Source organism: Varroa destructor, unplaced genomic scaffold, assembly GCF_002443255.2.
Source record: "Varroa destructor unplaced genomic scaffold, Vdes_3.0 BEIS01000003.1, whole genome shotgun sequence".
In the NCBI taxonomy this organism is placed as follows: Eukaryota; Metazoa; Arthropoda; class Arachnida; order Mesostigmata; family Varroidae; genus Varroa; species Varroa destructor.
The window spans coordinates 13,331,973-13,351,045 of record NW_019211456.1 but is presented as its reverse complement, the minus strand read 5'-3'; the positions used below and the strand labels follow the sequence as shown (position 1 = coordinate 13,351,045).

Genomic DNA, 19,073 nt, shown 5'->3' with positions numbered 1-19,073 from the left:
TAGGTGGCTAATATTTTTTCAGTCGCGATCTTCGTCTTTGTCCATTCTTAGCTCAATCGGCCTGTTCAACTTGTTGCCGTACCCCTTCCCTGTTCTCCGCACGCGGAAAACTGCTGTCCAGTTCTACCCCCCGCTCCCCCACAGCCTATCGTTATGCTCTTTCTTTTTATGTCCCTGTCGTGCTCACTGTTGACGGTAGATTGTCATTGTTACCGTCGGAATCGTCACTGTTGCTGATTCAGTGAGCTTTGGTCGCTATAGTTTCTTTCGTTGGCGCTGTCTCTTCACCCATTTGCTGGCTGTGACACTTCTTCGGTGATATTTTCGTTTTCGTTGCCTCGTTTTCCCCTTCAATCGTCTCCTCTTCGTTTTTACTCATGGTCGTTCGCTATTTTTTGCAGACGTCTTCGGCTTGTTGTCGTACGTCGGCTGTTGACACTGATGTTGCGGAACTGCTAGCGCCGCCTGTTGTTGCTTTCTTGCAGCATTTGCTAGCATTGTAGTTGCTGCTAGCCTACAGAAGCCGCTTACCTGTTTGCCCAGAGCTTTGGCCGTATACTCCATTGTGACGACCGCTGAATAAATCGTAATGGCACCAACAATAAGGGGTGAGCAAGACAACACACCGCAACTTCATCGCGATTTCACCGGACCAGTATATCGGACCACATTAGTGAACAGTTCTGGAGGTTAATCGAGGAAAAAAGCAGAAGCCATCCTTAAGACAATCAGCACCGTAGACTCATAGCAGAGCACTGAAACGAGCTGTCCTGCCACACCATTCTCCGCAGCTACCGTGCTACGCCTTATGCCGTAGCCATATTTTGAGCTCTCATCGGTACGCCTTTCACGTATCGTCTTTGTCATCGTGGAAAGGAAGAGTGAACAGTCAAGTAGCTGACTATAAACTATGTAGCAGAGACAACGATCGAAAACAGAGCACATCGACAGGAAACTTAACAGGGCAGTTTCGCTCACTAGCGGAAGATCAACAGTAATGGACGCAACAGCAGCAGAGTCTATAACGTAGCAGACGGATGGAACAGCCGCACTGAAGTGAATGACAACGGAGTGGTGATGGACCACACTGCGCGGTGCGCAGAAGCCTCGGGAGTCGGAGGTGTAGCCGTCCCGTCCCGATAGCGGTCGTAACGGCAACGCCAACCATAGTACCGGCAGCAATAGTTGAGGGAAGACACACGTCGAGAGAGAAGGCGAAACGAGCCACTACAGTGAACTGGCCCCGCGCTTGAAGGGACAGTGACAACGGACAGCATCCAACGGGAAGGGACCCCACCGGACTTCGCCGGTCGCCTTCGCTTTCCTGCGCACATCGGCGGCAACAGGGGTCGTGGCTGTCGTCCATCCCTACATATATCTATCTATCCGTCCGCTCACACTTACTCCCGCGCCAAGACAACAGGTACTCTGATCAGTAAGCATCCTGAACAACACAGGCAGGCAGTCAGGCAGAAGCTGAATATTGAAGGAAATTTAGTTAGTTGATCCTGTGCAACAGTACTAGTGCTAAAAGGTCCGTTAGCATTAATGATCATAACGATAGAAAGAGACGTCACGAAAACCGTGCTGAAAAATACCAAACGTCCCCTTGTATTAATTGCTGTATTTTGTTGATGTGCCGTTCCAGTGCAAAGTCCCGGACGGTTTAACTTGTGTTAGGATTTGAAGTGAGTTCTCCCATATTCTCTATCGAAGTGCGCTTGAATCTTATCAAAGATTTGGATTTCCTGTAGAGCGGCGCAATGGCGCCTATACAACTCTATGTCGTATGGTGAGTTATTCTATATTATGGCACATCCGGATCCTGCAAGATATTTCGAGAAAGGATTTCGGACACCTTCATTTGCGAGCTTGCATATTTACAGGGATTATATATATAGATACTGGGTTTTGTTTTGCACCCAGATGAAGCCTCACAGCATCAGTAGCCTATCCAGATGAAGTAGGAATTATCGCAACTGAACAATTAGTTTGAGTTATGTTCTGTGTACTAGCGGACCCGCAGCTGCGTGCGAGTACGATCTGTGCTAAAAGGTCTGATTGTACTTGTTCGCTTGTAGTCATCTCTTTGTTGGGTTAGGTGTACTGGCCGTGCACGACTCAGTCACTGTTGGACTCGCTACCCTAGCTAAATCTAGGCCGCCGGCGCAGCTTGGCATACCATGCTACATCAACCTGACAGGCTCATCGTCGTACTCAGTTAAGGTGCATCTCGGCAATCGGCCACTGACCGGGGAGGAGTACGTCCCTCATGGCTCTGAATTGCGTTTTCACTGTCCTATTCAACGTTTTTACCGCCTCGTCGGCTCCAACAGCGTACGATGTAATAATGGAAAGTTCGACGAGAAAATACCGCACTGCGAGGCTGTTCTCATCTGTGAGTAGGAAGCACTTGCACTCGGGCAAAGTAGCAACAGTTTTTTTCAATCGACCGATATTGTGCCACTGATTTTAAGGATTAGAGTCTTCAAATAGAAACTGTGATCTACTTAAGGCTTCGCGAAACATACGATAGGCGTGGAAAATCATTCAAGTGAGGTGCTATAGTCTTGAGCGTTAGTGAACGCTAGAAAATAATCATATCAAGTGAACGTAAATGAATAATTTGAATTCTGAACTCCCAGGGTACGCCGTATGCGTTAGCAAGACATGAAAATCTGTCACAATTGTTCTCCTTATCGTTGGCTATTTGTTTCAGCAAACCGCTTGGTCGCGCTAGTTGATACAGAGTACGTTCTGGGTCCAGGAGGTGAATACGTTGTATTTGCTGGCTCTCAAGTTCGAATGAGTTGTTACCATGCCCTTAGTCGAAGTTATCGTCCGTCTTGGCAGTGGGTGGGCAAAGTTGACCACGTCTTCATCGAAGGTAAGTGGACCGGTCTAGAATGGTCTTACACAGATGAGCTTGCTGGAAGTTGTGTAGGCTCGACGTCATGCGCAGCCTAGAACCGGCTGTGTTAGACCCTGCTATCTAGCGCAGTACTCATAAGACATTGCCCTAAATGAGTTGTAGCATTATTCTTTTACATCCTACATTGTCGAGTGGGGGGACAAAAGTGGGTTTACAACGTGTAAGGTTTGGGTTATTTATGCTTCTCTCGCTAGATCAAAGCAGTGGCAGTTATCTTTATTTGAATTAGGGGCAACGTAGCAAAGCATTAGAATTTTACCTCCGAGGCAAAGAGCGGTCTGCGCAAAAAGAACTTCAGGAGTCTCACCTTTTCTTTCTCAGAAATCTCAACCTTTCTGTTTATAATACATTCTGAAGCCATGCGCGATCTACCAAAAAGATCAGGCATTATTTCCAAAGGTCGGTGCAGGCTCTTCAGAACTAAGTAATGTAATCATCTCATTGTTATTTATTCAGAGAGTATGCACTTAATGGGCATGCAAACGATCTAGTGAATTGTTGCACAGTATAGAAAAAGAGGCACACCGCTTAGCGGGCTGATTTGTATAAAGCATGCAGCAACATGTCTATTGTATATTGTGTTTTGTGTCACTAAACCTTCTTGCTCATCATAAACTGTTAGTTTCCATGTACGATCGGTTTATACAGTTGCTATCGGTGATTGATCTACGAATATTTGAAAAAAAAAAAAAAAGATGACATTTATATATATAACATTACTGGACTGACTGTGTGTTCCTATCTTTCAGCTAGTGGTCATCTGGCGACCACTTTGCCGTTTACGTAAAATGATAGAAGCAATAGCAGATTTTACTATAACAGCAGTAAGGCCTTTGCTGTTGCATTGTCTTTAAATTAACCTACTGTCTTTTTTTCAAAGCTGCATTGGTCCATCGCCTGTTCCTGACGACGGCGACGGGGACGACGCTGTGCATCTAACAGAGCCGGTGACTGGGAGGATAAATCATTCTTATTGTTACTGCAATTGTCGTTTTTGTCAAAGACCAAAAAGGGGTTGTTAGACAGAGATGGAGAAAAGATAATCGCTACGATTAATTAACGACAAATGAAAAAAAAATACGAGCAGAAAGTAACTAGCAACTTACCCTAAACATTCGAATAGTTATCAGATGAAACAACATGATAATAAAGGGTAAAATTCGTTTCATTTTCATTTAAAATTTAGTATCATTAACAGCTCCAGGGTGCTACCACACGAGCCGTAAGAGACTTCGTGAAGTTTTATACATGAGAATTAAAATAACAGTGTTACCTATATGCAGATCGATCAATTTTAAGGTGTGAACGTAGCGAAATATCGCTAAGCCGACAAAAACGAAAGGTTGTACGGTAAAAGCGAAATCTCATAGTGGGAAGTATAAAACCGACGAGACCATACACACATTTCAATAGCTCGGTATTTCAGTTCACCAATCGAACGATCGTTAATGATTGAAAAATTACCGTTTTGAACTGCGATAACTTGCAGATAGCGACCGTCTTTTGTCTTTGCTTTCAGAGAGGGTATCGTTTGGCCAAGTAACCGTAATCGTCAAGTTCGAAGCTAAAAATGATACAAATGCCACGTTTACTTGTTCTGATACGACGGACGACATTCACATCAGAATCATCTCAAGACGTATGTCTTTAAACTAAATTATTTACTCTATGGGTCCTACTGAAAAATTATACTAAGAAAAAATTATTATGAATACAAACCACCCAGAAACAAAGATATAACTTTCTCACCCGTTAATCTGTCAACGATCTTGAACCAGTATGTATCTAAAAGTGTCTTGCGGTACCTCACTTCATCCATTTCCGTAGCGCTTCAATGTCCCCCGATCGAAAAATCGAGCGGGCTAGTCGTATCACAGACATCATGGCTTAGGGTGGATTTTGAATGCCCGTCGTCATCGATACTTCTGGGACCGGAATCTGCAAACTGCATGCAGTTCCGCCAGTGGGACGTTTCTGCACCGATCTGCGCTTATCATGGATGTAAAGACCTTTTCTTTTACACTACTTACACAACTTTTGATTCGCTACAAGTCAGTACTCTTTGGCATCTACAATTTAAATTATTTGTTAAAAACATTTGGTAAACTATATTTATGAAATGGTATTTATCTCTGCAGTCCCTCTGGAAGTGGCCAACATGACTATAGTACGATTGTAGCACGTCATTGCAACTCCAGAACGCACAAGGGTGAAAAAAAAAACGTTCGCTGCATACTAAGGATTCGCACGGTTAAGATTCAGCTTCTTAGACAAACCCTATTTAGTCGCAGTGATCAGTACTTACCCTAAATAGTAGCGAGCTAATTCGTTGATTGTCGCAGATTTCAGCATAGAGATATTTATCAATACTTGTACGCGTGACAGAATTATAATAGACCTTTAAATCGTCCCTGTAGAAACTACTGCTACAAATACAATGCAACCTTCTCTCGAAATTTACAATTATTGTTTGTTTTTTAGAAACGTTAACAACAATAAGATAAACTAGAATGTATGTCGCTAACGCACTTAACACGCATAAGTGGTCGTCCAATCTAAAAATTACATGTTACAACAATTTCCTTTTTGCTACCAACAGAATAATTCAATTACAAACCATATCAAAATTGGTTTTTTCTGCGCGTCAGGCCACCGGCGTAAACTGCAGGCGGATGGTACACAAGACGGGGGCCTACTTTTTCCATGCCAACTACCTGAATTATCTGGTGATATGATCGCCCATGCGAGCTCTAGTCGAGTTCTTTCCTATGAGGTTCTCCCGCACGGCGCCGACGTTATGTTCCACTGCCTGGACCTCGGCCGTGTCCAGAGGATCGGTGCTGGGGAAGCCCGGTGCATTAACGGCAATTGGACATCGCCGCCTCCAGTATGTGCCGTACCGGAGAGATCAAGTGAGTGACACTACTAGATCGATGAGGACTGCCATCAAAAGGCGCAGCCCTCTGCGGACGTCACAACTAGCAGAAACTATAGAAAAGCTGCTTTTTGTTTGTAATATTTGTTCCATTAAAAGCACCGAACTTTTTTGCTTTCCAGCTCTTCAAGGAGTTGTATTGGATTTCGATTTCACATATCGATTCGGCCCACTTGGTGTACTTTACGTTGAGCCGAGGTCTGATGTTGTGATCAAATGCATCAGTCCCATGAAACTAATGCCTACACTCAACTACACAGTACTAGACGAACACAATCCCGTGTTTATTATTGAAGCAGGTACTTGTGGATGACATTGAACTAATGAAGAAACATACCTGACGTTATTATGCCAGTGTTTTTTGCAAAACTTCAACAAGCAAAGCGACAAATTTTCATCCATCTGAATTAATGTATACTTTTTAGCTGCTAACTTTTAAAGACATATACGACTCAATGCATGGAAAGCATCAAGATTTGAAGAATTCATATTGTACGCGAGAGCAAGACCGATAATTTGAATCGAAACTCTATCGACGTAATGTTTGATCTATGGATTAACAGTTCCGAATCTGGACTGTTGATAGCTCAGAAACGTTACGTCAAATCAGAAATCAGAGAGGAAAAACTTAAAGCTATTAGCGTAAAGTATATAATGTTTCAGAGGCTGAGGACAGCTCAGCAGTCGCCAAGGTGCTTTCTTTTAACACGGGACCTAAGTTCGACGCTGAGTTTATTTGTACAACGAATGTATCGAATCTTGTGTTCGAAACGCGTTCCGTTAGAATTATGACGCGAGAGGCACGATGCGGTGGTTTTGAGGCTCGTGAAGGCCTACGCTATATGGTCGAAGGTGATCTTGCGGTGTTCGCTTGCGATCCGCCGGGAAGGCTGCTCGGTAGGACCTCAATACAAACTATATTTCAATAATTATTTTACCATTTGTCAACTGCACACGTGAGCTTTCAAGCAGAAAGTTTTGTAAAGCTCTATTGGTACAAAATGCTCATCTTGCAGGATTATATATATTTCTCGCTGTCAATACCTCGCATATTTAACATAAATCGCTAACCAATTGTGTTCCCTAATACTTTGCATTGTGGTAGGCCATTCAATCCTGCGATGCCAAAATGGGGACTGGAATCACGCGCAACCTATCTGCGTATTTCAAGAACGTTGCGAAAATTGGCAAGAGATAGAGCCAGTTTCGGAGGATAAAAAAGGATCGATTTCCGATAAGGGTGAAGGCGAGCAGACGCCAGCGTCCAAGGAGTTTATGGTGCGGACACGCCAGGTTGTCCAGGAGAATGCTACAAATTACAATCGGCAGTCGTTCGGCCAGAAGCCGCTTGACACCGCTTTACCACCGCTCCGACAACCATTAGCACAATACAAACGCCCACTCGCAACTACTTCGACTGCCACTGATGATGACGACGATGTAAGGGAAAAGACAAAAGTGAACTAAAACTAGGTCGATTCCGAAGCACTCTGTCTAGGCCATCTTAATAAAGTGTCCGCCGATATTAATAGGCTCTACTGGGAATCACCGCGTTTATGATCGATGAGTAACTACTTTTTGGCTGGACTTATTAGCTAATAGATGATTAGTTATTCCCGTAGATTTCTTACGGTCTAAAATTATTCTATTTAGTTAAAAACCAACTAAAAATTAAAGGCAATTCATTGTTCGTAATTTACATTAGTTGACCAGAGCGAACATGAAAGGATCGATTCTGAGTTTTCCTTTGATTCGCTAAAACCTACTTCTCGATCGACGTAACGCTGAAGTATAGCCTACCTTGTATCGATATTTTCATGTGAAGTACTTCGGATTTTTCTAGGAAGACTCAGCAGAGGACGACGAAGAATTGAAAAAGCTTGCTGAAGAGGCGGACAAAGAAGATAATGACATCGAGATAGAGGATTCTGATGAAGACGAGGTAAGTGTGTCAAGGTAAATGACCTCTTCACCACTTAATGCATAGGATGGTGCAGTCTTTGCCTAAAGAACTTTGCCTAAGGAAAGAAAGAGTAAAAGCGTAAACATCTAGAATGCATTTATTCATAGGATTCAATTGTCACTACATAGATTGTAACTAAATAGTAACAGAAAGACGCAATTTACTAACACAAGGTCACTTAACACAAAGAAATTGAAAAAAGTAACGAATAAACTTAAATACGGTCTAATTATAGGGTAGACTTCCAATTGTGACAAATGTATACAAATACGTCGATAAACCAAGCAACTAATCACTCTGTAGTAAGTGACAAGGACCCCGACGTCCTATTTCTAGGTGAATTCTGGACGTTTTCTGTATCCTGTTGCGTCGACAACGACGCCTTCTCCGATCCCGTTGACCTGCCCAAAGGATTTTGGTCTATTTCCGCATCCATTGGACTGCCGGCATTTTTTGTACTGTACAGCTGGCTTACCAAAAGTAATGCGTTGCCCCTTGGAGCTTATCTTCAGTCCGTCGGCGCAGATTTGTAAGAATTCGGACGACGCTACTGGATGTTACGCTGACGAATGATCTCAATCATTTTCCACATGTGACGCTTGTAGGAGCGATTTCAGGGCAGGCGTCCCAAGTAACAGAATTACATGTGATTCAGTTTACCTATATTATTGTCTAAAAAACTATACTATTTCGAGATATGGCTAGAAACAATGTGAGAAAATAGGTTTTTTTTTCGGGTAAGTTCAAAAAAGTGTATTGATATTTAGTAAATGAACGGTCACATAGGCGCCGTTAGAAGTGAAAGCCGATTTTTAACAAATCACTTACTAGTTGTAAAATCACAGATATATTAGTATATTTATACGACTGGTATATTATATTGATGCACCCGGTTGGAATGAGAAAACCCAGTGACAGGTTGAGTTTACTGCCACTTGGCGACTTCTGCGGTTGTGACGGAATCGGGCCTGTAATTACACATGATGACGGCGCCCGACTTTCTAGCCTTTAGCAGTTCTGTTTGACGGCACGATGACAGTATCTCATTGTCTGGCTTAACAGCTTTTCAAATGATTTGATACAAATGTATTAAACGTCTGAATAATTTATTATTATGACTTTTTTTTGTAGGAGAAATGTGCGAAGCGTAGAATAAATGGTAATGACTTTGAGCTGTTGGCCGTGTCTCATTCAATATACTGCTGCTAGGACATCCCTTAATAACTCTGACTTCGTTCTATCCAAGGCTATATATCGTAATATTGGCATTACTCGATGCCAACTCTCGACTTTAACCAGTGATGTGATTCCCTGTAACATCATTTCAATAAGCACAGGTTCAAGTCTTCAATAAACATTTTGCCGATCACTAACGGTGTGCAAAGAAACATTAGATCTTATCCTGTTGCCGATTGGCTGTCGAAAAAACAATGGTTTCATGTCCTTTTTATATGGCCGAAACAGGACAACAAAGTGCGTATCACATTTGATTACAATGTGAGCTAACCTACATCGGTGGCCCGGCGGAATTGGAACAATGAAAAATGACCAGTCATAATCCGACCCCAGGAGAGCTAAGCATGAACCAGCTGAAGATCTCCTCCGCGTCTGCAACAGCCTTTTAAGAAGTTTTGTTCGGCTTAGTTAATATATAGCTATATATGATTATATTACCGCGGAGAGGAGATACGCGTTCGCTACTTTCAATTCGCTGTAAGGAAATAGTGTCTGCACAATATCCACACAAAACCCAATATGATGCTTCACAAAGTGCCCCCTCTCAACTGAAAACTGCTGACAACAGGGAGAGAATCAACGACTCACAAAAACATGCCAACAAATAAAACTACAAGGAGTAGGGAACACACACACATATATATATATATACATACATATATATATACATACAAATAATAATACGTAATAACAAAATAATATGAAAGAAAAAATAAAGTGCAAAAACCTCAAGATAATGATAATGCGAGGATCACTCTAACCCTCTGGCCGGCATACAAGCTACCAAAGACGCTGTGATGACTGTCAAACAAAAAGACGACTACTAAACTTCTACTTATTTATCACACATATTTACATATATTTCGTAAATTAGAATATTATTACTTGAAATAATAACAATAATAATAATACGGAAGGATATAATTATTGGTATGTGTCGTACGTTAAACTCGTTCGGGGCAAATTATATTCAAGTCATAATCTTACGATGAATATAACCATCAAATAGTTAGTCTTCTAAACTAACTAAATATTATCTAAATATTATCTATTCTAGCTATTGAATTGCCGTAGTATTTATTAAGCGTTAGCTAATCTTATCGTAGCTAAGAAATCAGTAACCGTGTAATCGCTGGAAAGATGTTGTTTCCGTTACGGCCCGGCGTAGTGCAGACGTCTAACTACACGATTTCCGTGTCCTTTTCAAATGACGACTAGGTAAGTAAGGTAAGGGTCACAGTTGTATCTTGGCCGGGCAAAAAATTAGGCTTACAATTGAAGCAAGTATAGGAGCTAGGTAGGCCTATCATTTACTAGCAGTAAGTGTCCTACGATTGAGGAGGACTTGTTGACGGATTTGGCGCTTGGTTGTTGTACAAATGTGTAGCAAAGATAGTCAATAAGTTGCATCAAATAATAGTTAAAATGAATATCTGTATTTCCAATGCCACCTTCGGTACTGGCGTTAGCATAGCTTCAGATAATGGGGCATAGACATACTCGAGGAATGAATTTTTCAAAATCCATAAAATTCATATTTTTAATATTAATTGAGAACGAGCTATAAATATTCCACAGTTATGCTATATGTACATTTTAAATACCGAACAAAAAATAGTCATCCGGATACTTCGCCTTTACTAGTACGTTTGTCCTGTTTAGCATGTGCAATGTTTACACAGGAAAAATTCAGGGACACATCTGTATGTCGCAGGCAATTTTTTTCTATAAAATGTAGCTTATTAGGTATACGTCAGTAAGTAGAAAAGTATTGGTTTCTTCTCTCACTGATTTCACTAGCCGCCGCTGTATTTTCGAATACCGCTGATACTCTGTCTAAATCCGACAACTACCGTAATCTCTACTTCGAATTTCTACCGTTTCAGCGAATCGGGATAGGTAGATACTGAAAGGCCTGAGATGATTGTATTACAATCAATGAGTCACCATATTATGATTTACTACGACAAAATACAGTGAGTTATAGAAAGCATCTCAAAAACTGCGCTACCTAAACCTGGTAGACAGCCTTTATTTCTAGACGCGCCAGGCCAGATGATGACCTGACGACATCGATACCTTGCCGACAAACGTGTAAAAAACAATTTCGAAGCGTTATAAGGCCATCCAGTGATTATTGTCGGTGACTGTTATTATTATTATTATATAGTCTTGTGGTAAGCTATTTTGTTTTTCATACGTTCGACCAAGAAGAAATTTGTTTTTGGTTGATGACGAAGTGTGGCATGCCTTTCTTTCTTCTATTGTGGACTCTGACTATAGAATAGGACTTTTAGCATTGACGAAGGTAATGAATATCGTGCCAATCGAGCGACTTGCAGCGCTTAAACGACACTAAGAAGCGATCTTTAATCGTAACAATTTTATAACCCGAGGTGTCTGGAAGAGAAGTTGTTCTTTGGACGTAAGTGATGCATCAGGGTACCTCAAAAAAGGAGCTGACAGAAACAGCAGGAGAATGTCTGCGTTTCGGGCAAGTAAAGTAAGGCCCACAAGGAACGATGGACCAAACAGGAAACTCAAAAAGGCGGCCGAACTAATTCTTATAATTCGAGGTGATCTTTTTGTAGCATCGTTCTGCATTTTCAAAAAACCGTTCAGGAAACTTGTGTGTTCGACCCGTTAGCTAATAATTTCAAAATCAACTTTCCAATCCGAAGACGCCGGGAAGAACACCGTTTACGAGCCAACAGCTGATCCCGATGTGGAGACTGATATGAAGTACAGGCTTGACTGAACTATACCTCCATCTATTAAGCGCCTAGAAAGTTCTTATGACAATAAGCAAATGAGGTGATCAGGGTAACTTTAAAATACATTTTCAGAAGTTTTCAAGGCACACTTGCTTCAAGCATGATGCAAAGAGGTTTCGCAGCGATAAACGATAGTTAAATGTAATAATACACACATTTCAGCATAATAATTTGAACGTAGGCTGTCAAAAGTAATGTAACACAACACAGTTTAAACACAATAGACTTAAGTTTTACATGCTTCGTATACTGTGCTATAGGTTAACTTTCTAAGTATTTCATGCATTTAGGAATGAACGAATATTTCCGTTCAAAAATAGCTGTTTATAACCGATCGAACGTCTTCCTTAATACAGCTATTCATTTTGATCTCACTGTTTGCCAAGAGGCCATTTGACCCTGTGTGCATAAGCATATGATAAAATCAACCGGTGCGATTCCAACCAGATTTGATGTTAACCGAGAATGCCAGAAAATCAAAGTTACGTCTGTTTCACACAAGTGTTTTCCTCCTAAAGACTCACCCATATAGACTTAAGGTAGCCAGAGTACCTTAAGTGCTTACAGGTTATCACAATGCAGGAGCCTTAAATGTCTTAAACCTGGTCACACGAGTGTCAGCAGGGATTAAATTATTCAGAAAGTGGCTCGTGAAAGGATAAGCTGGGTAGAATAAAAATATTGCTAGACTGATCTTCCCTTCTGATGTCTTTGCTGGTGTCCTAGCAACGCTCCATATCTTGAGCTGCCCATCGGCCAACATCGAATGAAGTTGTCTGAATTCAGCCAGTCTTCAGCCAATGCTAGGTACACCTGCACGCGTCAAAGGCGCGTCGAATCTATCGAATAAACTGACCGCACGTAGATCATACATAAATTGGGTAGAACATAAATTCGTATAAGCATAAACTCAAAATAGCCTCAGAATTTAGCTTAGCAATAAACAAACAAGTTTGTCCAGTCTGAGAAAAATACATCTCACGTTGAGTGTACGATGATGTCGGGTCCAAGTAAACTGACAGCTAGTACCCGGCTTGTGTAAGGTAGAGAAACAAAATACTGATTAAAATTAACAAAAAAAATGTTAAGGCTAGGTCGATTTGAGGACTTCTTTTCTCGTATAGCTTAAGTCGGGCAATTAAAAACGAATTCAAGGGAATACCATCATAGTACGAGTGGGAGAACGAGCTAAGAGTGAGAAGAACTTGAAATCGTACATACGTGGATTATATTTTTACGGATTATACGGATTGTGCCGGTGATTATGTGCGATCCAGCAAGTCGGATGAACGATTAATCTCTAGTTATTACCTCTTAACTTAGTCGTTTTAGAAAAAAATGCTGTTTGTAGAGACCACCGACCACAAGTGGCATTATAGATTTAAGGTCGATCCTGCATGCTGTTGTCATTATGTTACCTGGAAGTAAGCAAAGCAAGGGCCGGAATAGATTTGCTTTAGCTAGTCATGAATAAGTATTTTGTAAAAAGCAGACAAAGTTTACGCTATTTTGTCTCGTTAGCAAGACACCGCGTAGAGGTAGGTCCTTAATGCTGACCTGGAAAGGTAATTCGGAGGACTTGTTTGCGTAGAGAGAATAGCTGAAAATGGCAAAAAAAAAAGATATATAATTAGAGAAATATGAACAAGCTCCTCTCTACAATTAACGACTGGTTCGTACATTTTCCGGCTGGGATATGTCCAGCCTAAGTCTAACTTTAGTTTGTTTGTTCGTTCGTTTCAGATTATTGCGTCAGAAACAGCAGTTTGCTGTTACCCCACAAAATGCACACGTCGCCCTAAATATGACCAGAGTGTTTCGTGTATTAATATTTACTATTTTTTTTTTACCGCAAGTTAGTATGTTACAGATAAATGTTATAATCTGGCCGTAGTAATCCATGTCGATAATTATAACGATAAGTAAATTGTTCGTTGGTATCTTATTTTCTATTGACGCTTAAGAGAATTTTTCTCCGGCTCAAGCTTCTTTTTCTTGTCGATTAAATTCGTACTATTTGAGATTTTTTTTTTTGAAATTAAAGGTATCACAGAGCTGTTTGCTAAATTGCTCGATACGCATCACTGATTCGATTGCAACTCTGTATACATACGGTATTTAATAAGCGACATCTGGAAATGGTAAGTACAAAATCGGACTGCTTGCGAACAGATTGCAGAGGGTACCATCTATATGGTAGGATTTTTATGATCAATATATGCTGAAGGTCACACAATTTGCCCTCTGTTATTATTAGTAAACGTTGTTTGAAAGATGCTTGATCATGGTCCAGTCAGTCGGCCACCTGCGTTCAAAATGACCGCCAGTAATAAAATGGCGTCAAAATCAGAGGCAATCCTTGTTGATGCTATGCTCTAGCTAATTTCAATACATATGTTTAATTGGTGAAAATATTTTTTCAACAGCTTTTACTGTCTATAAGAATTGTTAGAGTGCAATCTAAAAATATATTCAGTAACTGGCGCACTTATCCAGCCGTGTACAGTCCTGAATACCCGGATCGGCATTGGCCACTTTTTTGTGTCGCTAAAAGCTGTTTTTTTTCTTTCTAAATATATTTCGTTTGAATATTATGATGCTAATTACTAAATATTTAGGGGCGTATTCCTTACTACTTAACAAATACTTTGTAGTAACCGATAGGACTAATTGGCCACAATTCGAAGCGTTCATGGAAACGGGGCTCATCCTTTGGAACTAACACAAATTAATAGTATATTTTGATAATTTAGTTGATAATAACAATTTTGTCATTAAACGCTCTTAACATATAATTTATAAGCGGACTAAATTTTTAGCTTTAGATTAATTATTAATGTTCTTTTTTTTATTTATATTTAAAGCGAAATATTTCAAAGGGTCGGAATTTTGGCCATTTCATTTGTCGACGAAATGGGTCATTTCCCTTGGACGGAAATATTCATTTTCGGCGCATTCCAGGCAAATTATTAAACAATTAAGTATACATTCAGGAAGTATCAGTCATTGTTTTTAACCCCAAATCTGTTGCTTTATTTTAGTGTAGCTATAATAGTCACAATATTTGATCTGAACTCTCTACTCCTTGATCATTTTGCCGCCTTGGATTCGAAAACCTACGCCTATTTGCCATCCATTCTATTACAAACATGATCAACTTATGGTTGAATACTTCACTAAATTACTACTATACTGCAAAATGCCTCAAAGTTAAATCTAAAACAAATCATTGTTAGCTTCAATGGCAGGTTTTAATGTACCTTGTAGAAGATTAACTAACAATAGACTAATGCCAATCAGGCGAAGGTTTTTTTCACACGTAACTGAATGCGGTTACATATATATGTATGTATGTATGGCTGATGACTCCGACTTCTTCACTGATTCTCCAGTCTTTCTTTCCGCTAACTCAAATGTCTGTCATTTATATATTAGTAGAAACATAACCAGCGTTCGGCGCTACACAAGAAGCCGTAGCATTAGACGTCAGAATCTGTGAAACAAATCAAATTTCTGACGGCACAATTTGAGGACATCACCGGAGAAAAAATAGCCGCATTGGAAATGTTCCCCCGGAAAATTGAGGTGGTGATATCGCTCAGAATACACTTAGAGAGAAATTATAATTTCTCACTAAGGTACAGAGAAATTCACAGAACAGCACAACCTAAATGATCTTGACAAAACAGGTCGAGCTAATGATTATGAACCCACTGGCAAGATCAGTTTGTCCTGATAGTTTTCCGCACACCGTAAAGATACGTACTATTATGCATAATAGGTACAACTTTTCTAACTTCGAGTTATCTTTCTTCATCGACAGGCACCGCACACAGGTCCAGCAGCAGCAGCTGGCACTTCGTAAAGCGATTACAGTGCCATAGCATTTTCGACGTCTGCTGGCAGCCATAAATCCCGTGAAAGTATCAACCAAAAAATCCTCTGCGCAGTACTAGCTTCTTAGGTGTTTTTCTTAGTTCGTTAAATGTAAATTCATTGGTAAGGGAGCGCTATTTCATCCAAGTCGGCTCACAGCCATTCGTGGAATACACAACACAAATATCATAGAGTCTACTAAAAATTTCCTGTAGTATTCTTAAGATCTCGGCGACGTCATATATTGTTCTATAGCTGCGCTTCTTCTCCTTCACGGCCATGGAACCTCCAAAAATTAAGCCGATGTCTCCTCGTCGTCGTCGTCGTCGTCGTCAGCCTCCTCAAAAGAGCATTCGTTCTTCCAGTTTTTCCCCTGTCGATTCTCTAAAGAACTACCGAATCGTATTACGAACTAGATTCCTGTCTACGTCTAACAGGTTCTACGAATATCTGGGTAGGTCTTACAAAAATCCGTCTGTATTATGCGAAGCTACTGGGATTTTTCCTATGAAGAGCTGAAGACCTGGCATCAGAAGAGCGCAGCAATGAACCGTGCTGATGCCTAAAAAGCCGCTCGTCCAAGCGCGATTAAAGGAAGCATAAATTAGAAAAAATGGTGTTTGATGCACCAACAGGTGAAAATAAACACGGCTAGCGTACCCTAATCAGTCATCTAGAATGGCCGTGTACAAGTATTTACTTGCCAGTCTTTATTTCCATGGTTATCTTTTTCATATTGTACCTGAGATTGGTCAATAATTGGTATCGTCTTAATGAGATTGGCTATATATTGTAAGATGCAACAGCAGTACATTGCGGAGGTGTAGGTAATAAAGCTAATACGTGCCTACAAATTAAGCCTTGTTAATATATGTATGCCTTCGATAGTAAAGAACTGTTGAGTTACGAGGCAGCAGAAAAAAGTTACGCTTTTGTGAAACAGCTGATAGTGAGATATTGACATCAATCGGCATAGAAATAGTTTAAGTTCCCAAACGAAAAAGGTTATCTCTGGAAATGGTAGCATAGGGAAGCCTATATATAGTTTTAACATCAATGCCTCGAATTCGATGGGGTAAGTTAAAAAGAAACCTTCAAGATTCTACCTCGTAGAATGATTCGCCGCGACCTAGGTCGAATACACTGTTACCTATTTATTTTACATTGCTCTGTTTTTAAATATTTTAGATACTCTTTGTTGTTCCCGAGTCTTTAAGGTTGCTTTAAAGACACAATAGTTCCTTAGGTAAACGTTTATTGGAAACATTTTACTAACACTCATTTCGCCATTATTCAAAATCAATAGATAAACAGTGATGAGAATAATGCATCCTATGACCATGTGTAAATAAATGTACTTGATATTTTGAAACGTGTTCATAGACACGCCCATGGTATACAATTATCTAATAAAGCGGTATCAAATATTTACATTAAGTTTTGTAATATGTTATCGCTTTGGTAATAATTCATATATTTATGGTTATTTAAATTTTTTAAAATTAATTTTACTTAATTTTTTTAAAAAAATATAGCTATTTTTTGAGCCTAACTGTTTACTTGAAGGCAAGCAGGCTTTGAAAGACGACGCGACTAGATTGAAACCTTTAATTTGCTGTACGAATCATAATGCTACCCAGAAACAAGGTGCCCCTGAAAAAGGGTACCTCAAAGAGAGTCCTGGAAAAGGCTGAAAATGCTGTGTCACCTTACACCTGTATTTACACTTCTATCAGTACCACCAGCGCATTTGAAGCTTAATATAATAATTTCTCGAGAAATCATCTTTTAAAAGAAAATGATTTCTTAGAAAGTTTAATTCCCTTTTTTTTTTGAATTTTCGTAGTTAATCAGAAAATGGCTCTCAATAATTCCCGGCAATTACTGCCTGGTTGAAAAAAATGAGGGGTCACTAAGTTTAGCCTCCAGCCTCGTCAGCGATATAGACGACACAACACTGATAAATAAAGAAGTCAATTGACGATTTTCTGTTATGAACTGCACAGTGCTAGACACAACGTTATGTCTCTGTGCGATACTATAAAAAGTTATGGAGGTTGTGGTCTGTAAACACGGTCAGCTTCCACTCCAGGCGTGAAAGTCGGCTTCTACCAGAAGACTATTCTTTTTCTTTTTGTTGAGTTTTTTTCATCGTTTATATCAGCAGTCAACAAGCATCAGGCACTGCCGGCTTCACAGTAGCCAAGAGCACTAATTTTAGCAGCCGATTGGCACAAGACCAGCGTAAACTTGAAGGACAGCAAGATCAGTTCAGATCACATTAAATGATCACATCATCATCAGTATCATCATATACCACGATGTCTACTAGCTTGAAATGTTCGTCCTGTTGGTATGGCCTGTATCGTACTTAATTTATGTTTGCTTATAATGTATGTTTACGTGTAATGTTCGATCTTTGGCTGACAACGTGCATGCCCGTGTTTCCAGGTCTATTCAATCGTCCATTGTGAAACAAACTAGGGAAAAGCTATAGCACCAATTCGTATATGTCGTATACTATAACGTTGTCAACCTGCGTCAATCTGCGATGGGGCCCGTGCCACTGCGCTTACCCCACTCAGGTCGAGCAAAACGCACGAAAGGCGTTCATTGAAGCATCGTCGTTTCGACGACAGCAACAACAACAACACAACTCCCACGCAACCTTGACAATGAATCGCGCGTCCTGTCGATCGCCTAATACGGACTACATTCTATGACTTCAGCATAGTGAAGTTTCGCAAACATTTTCGCATCTCGCTGGCTTTGTTCATCAAAAAAAAAGTGATTGTACAATATCATTATAATTAATACTGTAGTTGTGTGTAGCTGGCTTCACTAATTGACTGTTAGGCCCGGCGGCATATTCCCTTGCTCGTGCCACTGCCGCCACGGTTTTCTCAACTGTTTCTGTTTGCTACGACCGCTGTAGAAACAGACGGGTGACGATATGGGTTTGGTTCACGTACCGTCGTCGTCGTTGTCTAAGCTTCGCGCGCATCTCTTGCGTCGTCAGCCCCTGCAGTTTGTATTTAGTCGACGAAAACTGCCATACCATGTAGGCTAGTCGATGGATGTGTGCGTGTAGCTTCCTACGTAATGTCACAGTTGTTGATCTGGAGCTTCTTACTCTCTGTTACAGATATATCACGTACTCCCTTGCCGATTATGTGAATGTATGTTAGCCTGCAGCTAGGTAAGACTAGCCGCTTGATCTACGGCTCTTGCTGTTGAGCGCTGAAGGCTTTGTTGCCGTATGGCGCTCTGATCGCAAGCCAGCTTCACAAATGGTTCTTGTTGATGCTTTGATAGTGAGCATCGGTGCGCTCTCTACGACTGCAACCTTCTTCTTAC

General features: G+C 40.6%; 1 protein-coding gene and 1 long non-coding RNA gene across 14 annotated transcripts in view; one reads left to right on the top strand and one right to left on the bottom strand.

Moving 5' to 3' along the window:
- Positions 1-17,116, top strand: part of LOC111246870 (uncharacterized) — a 29,087-nt gene extending 11,971 nt beyond the window's left edge. For 4 of the 13 annotated variants that reach the window (XM_086983521.1, XM_086983523.1, XM_086983525.1 and 1 more), the window contains 12 exons: positions 402-1,423; positions 1,649-1,792; positions 2,082-2,398; positions 2,720-2,887; positions 4,452-4,571; positions 4,760-4,933; positions 5,581-5,844; positions 5,990-6,166; positions 6,516-6,764; positions 6,973-7,307; positions 7,711-7,809; positions 8,167-9,993. In XM_086983521.1, coding sequence (XP_086839647.1) covers positions 1,764-1,792; positions 2,082-2,398; positions 2,720-2,887; positions 4,452-4,571; positions 4,760-4,933; positions 5,581-5,844; positions 5,990-6,166; positions 6,516-6,764; positions 6,973-7,307; positions 7,711-7,809; positions 8,167-8,403 — 2,169 coding nt within the window. In that variant the 5' untranslated portion in view covers positions 402-1,423; positions 1,649-1,763 and the 3' untranslated portion in view covers positions 8,404-9,993. Of the gene's footprint in view, positions 1-401; positions 1,436-1,515; positions 1,535-1,648; positions 1,793-2,081; positions 2,399-2,719; positions 2,888-4,451; positions 4,572-4,759; positions 4,934-5,580; positions 5,845-5,989; positions 6,167-6,515; positions 6,765-6,972; positions 7,308-7,692; positions 7,810-8,133; positions 9,994-13,583; positions 13,696-13,884; positions 13,982-15,663 lie in introns of those variants that run through there. The other 9 variants (XM_086983530.1, XM_086983529.1, XR_015323649.1 and 6 more) reach the window with 8 other exon arrangements.
- LOC147756545 (uncharacterized) lies at positions 12,694-18,886 on the bottom strand. The gene is made up of 3 exons (XR_015323657.1): positions 18,689-18,886; positions 13,398-13,440; positions 12,694-13,258 (listed from the first exon to the last, which is right to left on the bottom strand). It is a non-coding gene; the product is annotated as an uncharacterized LOC147756545 (long non-coding RNA).
- Between the last annotated feature and the right edge of the window lie 187 nt (positions 18,887-19,073).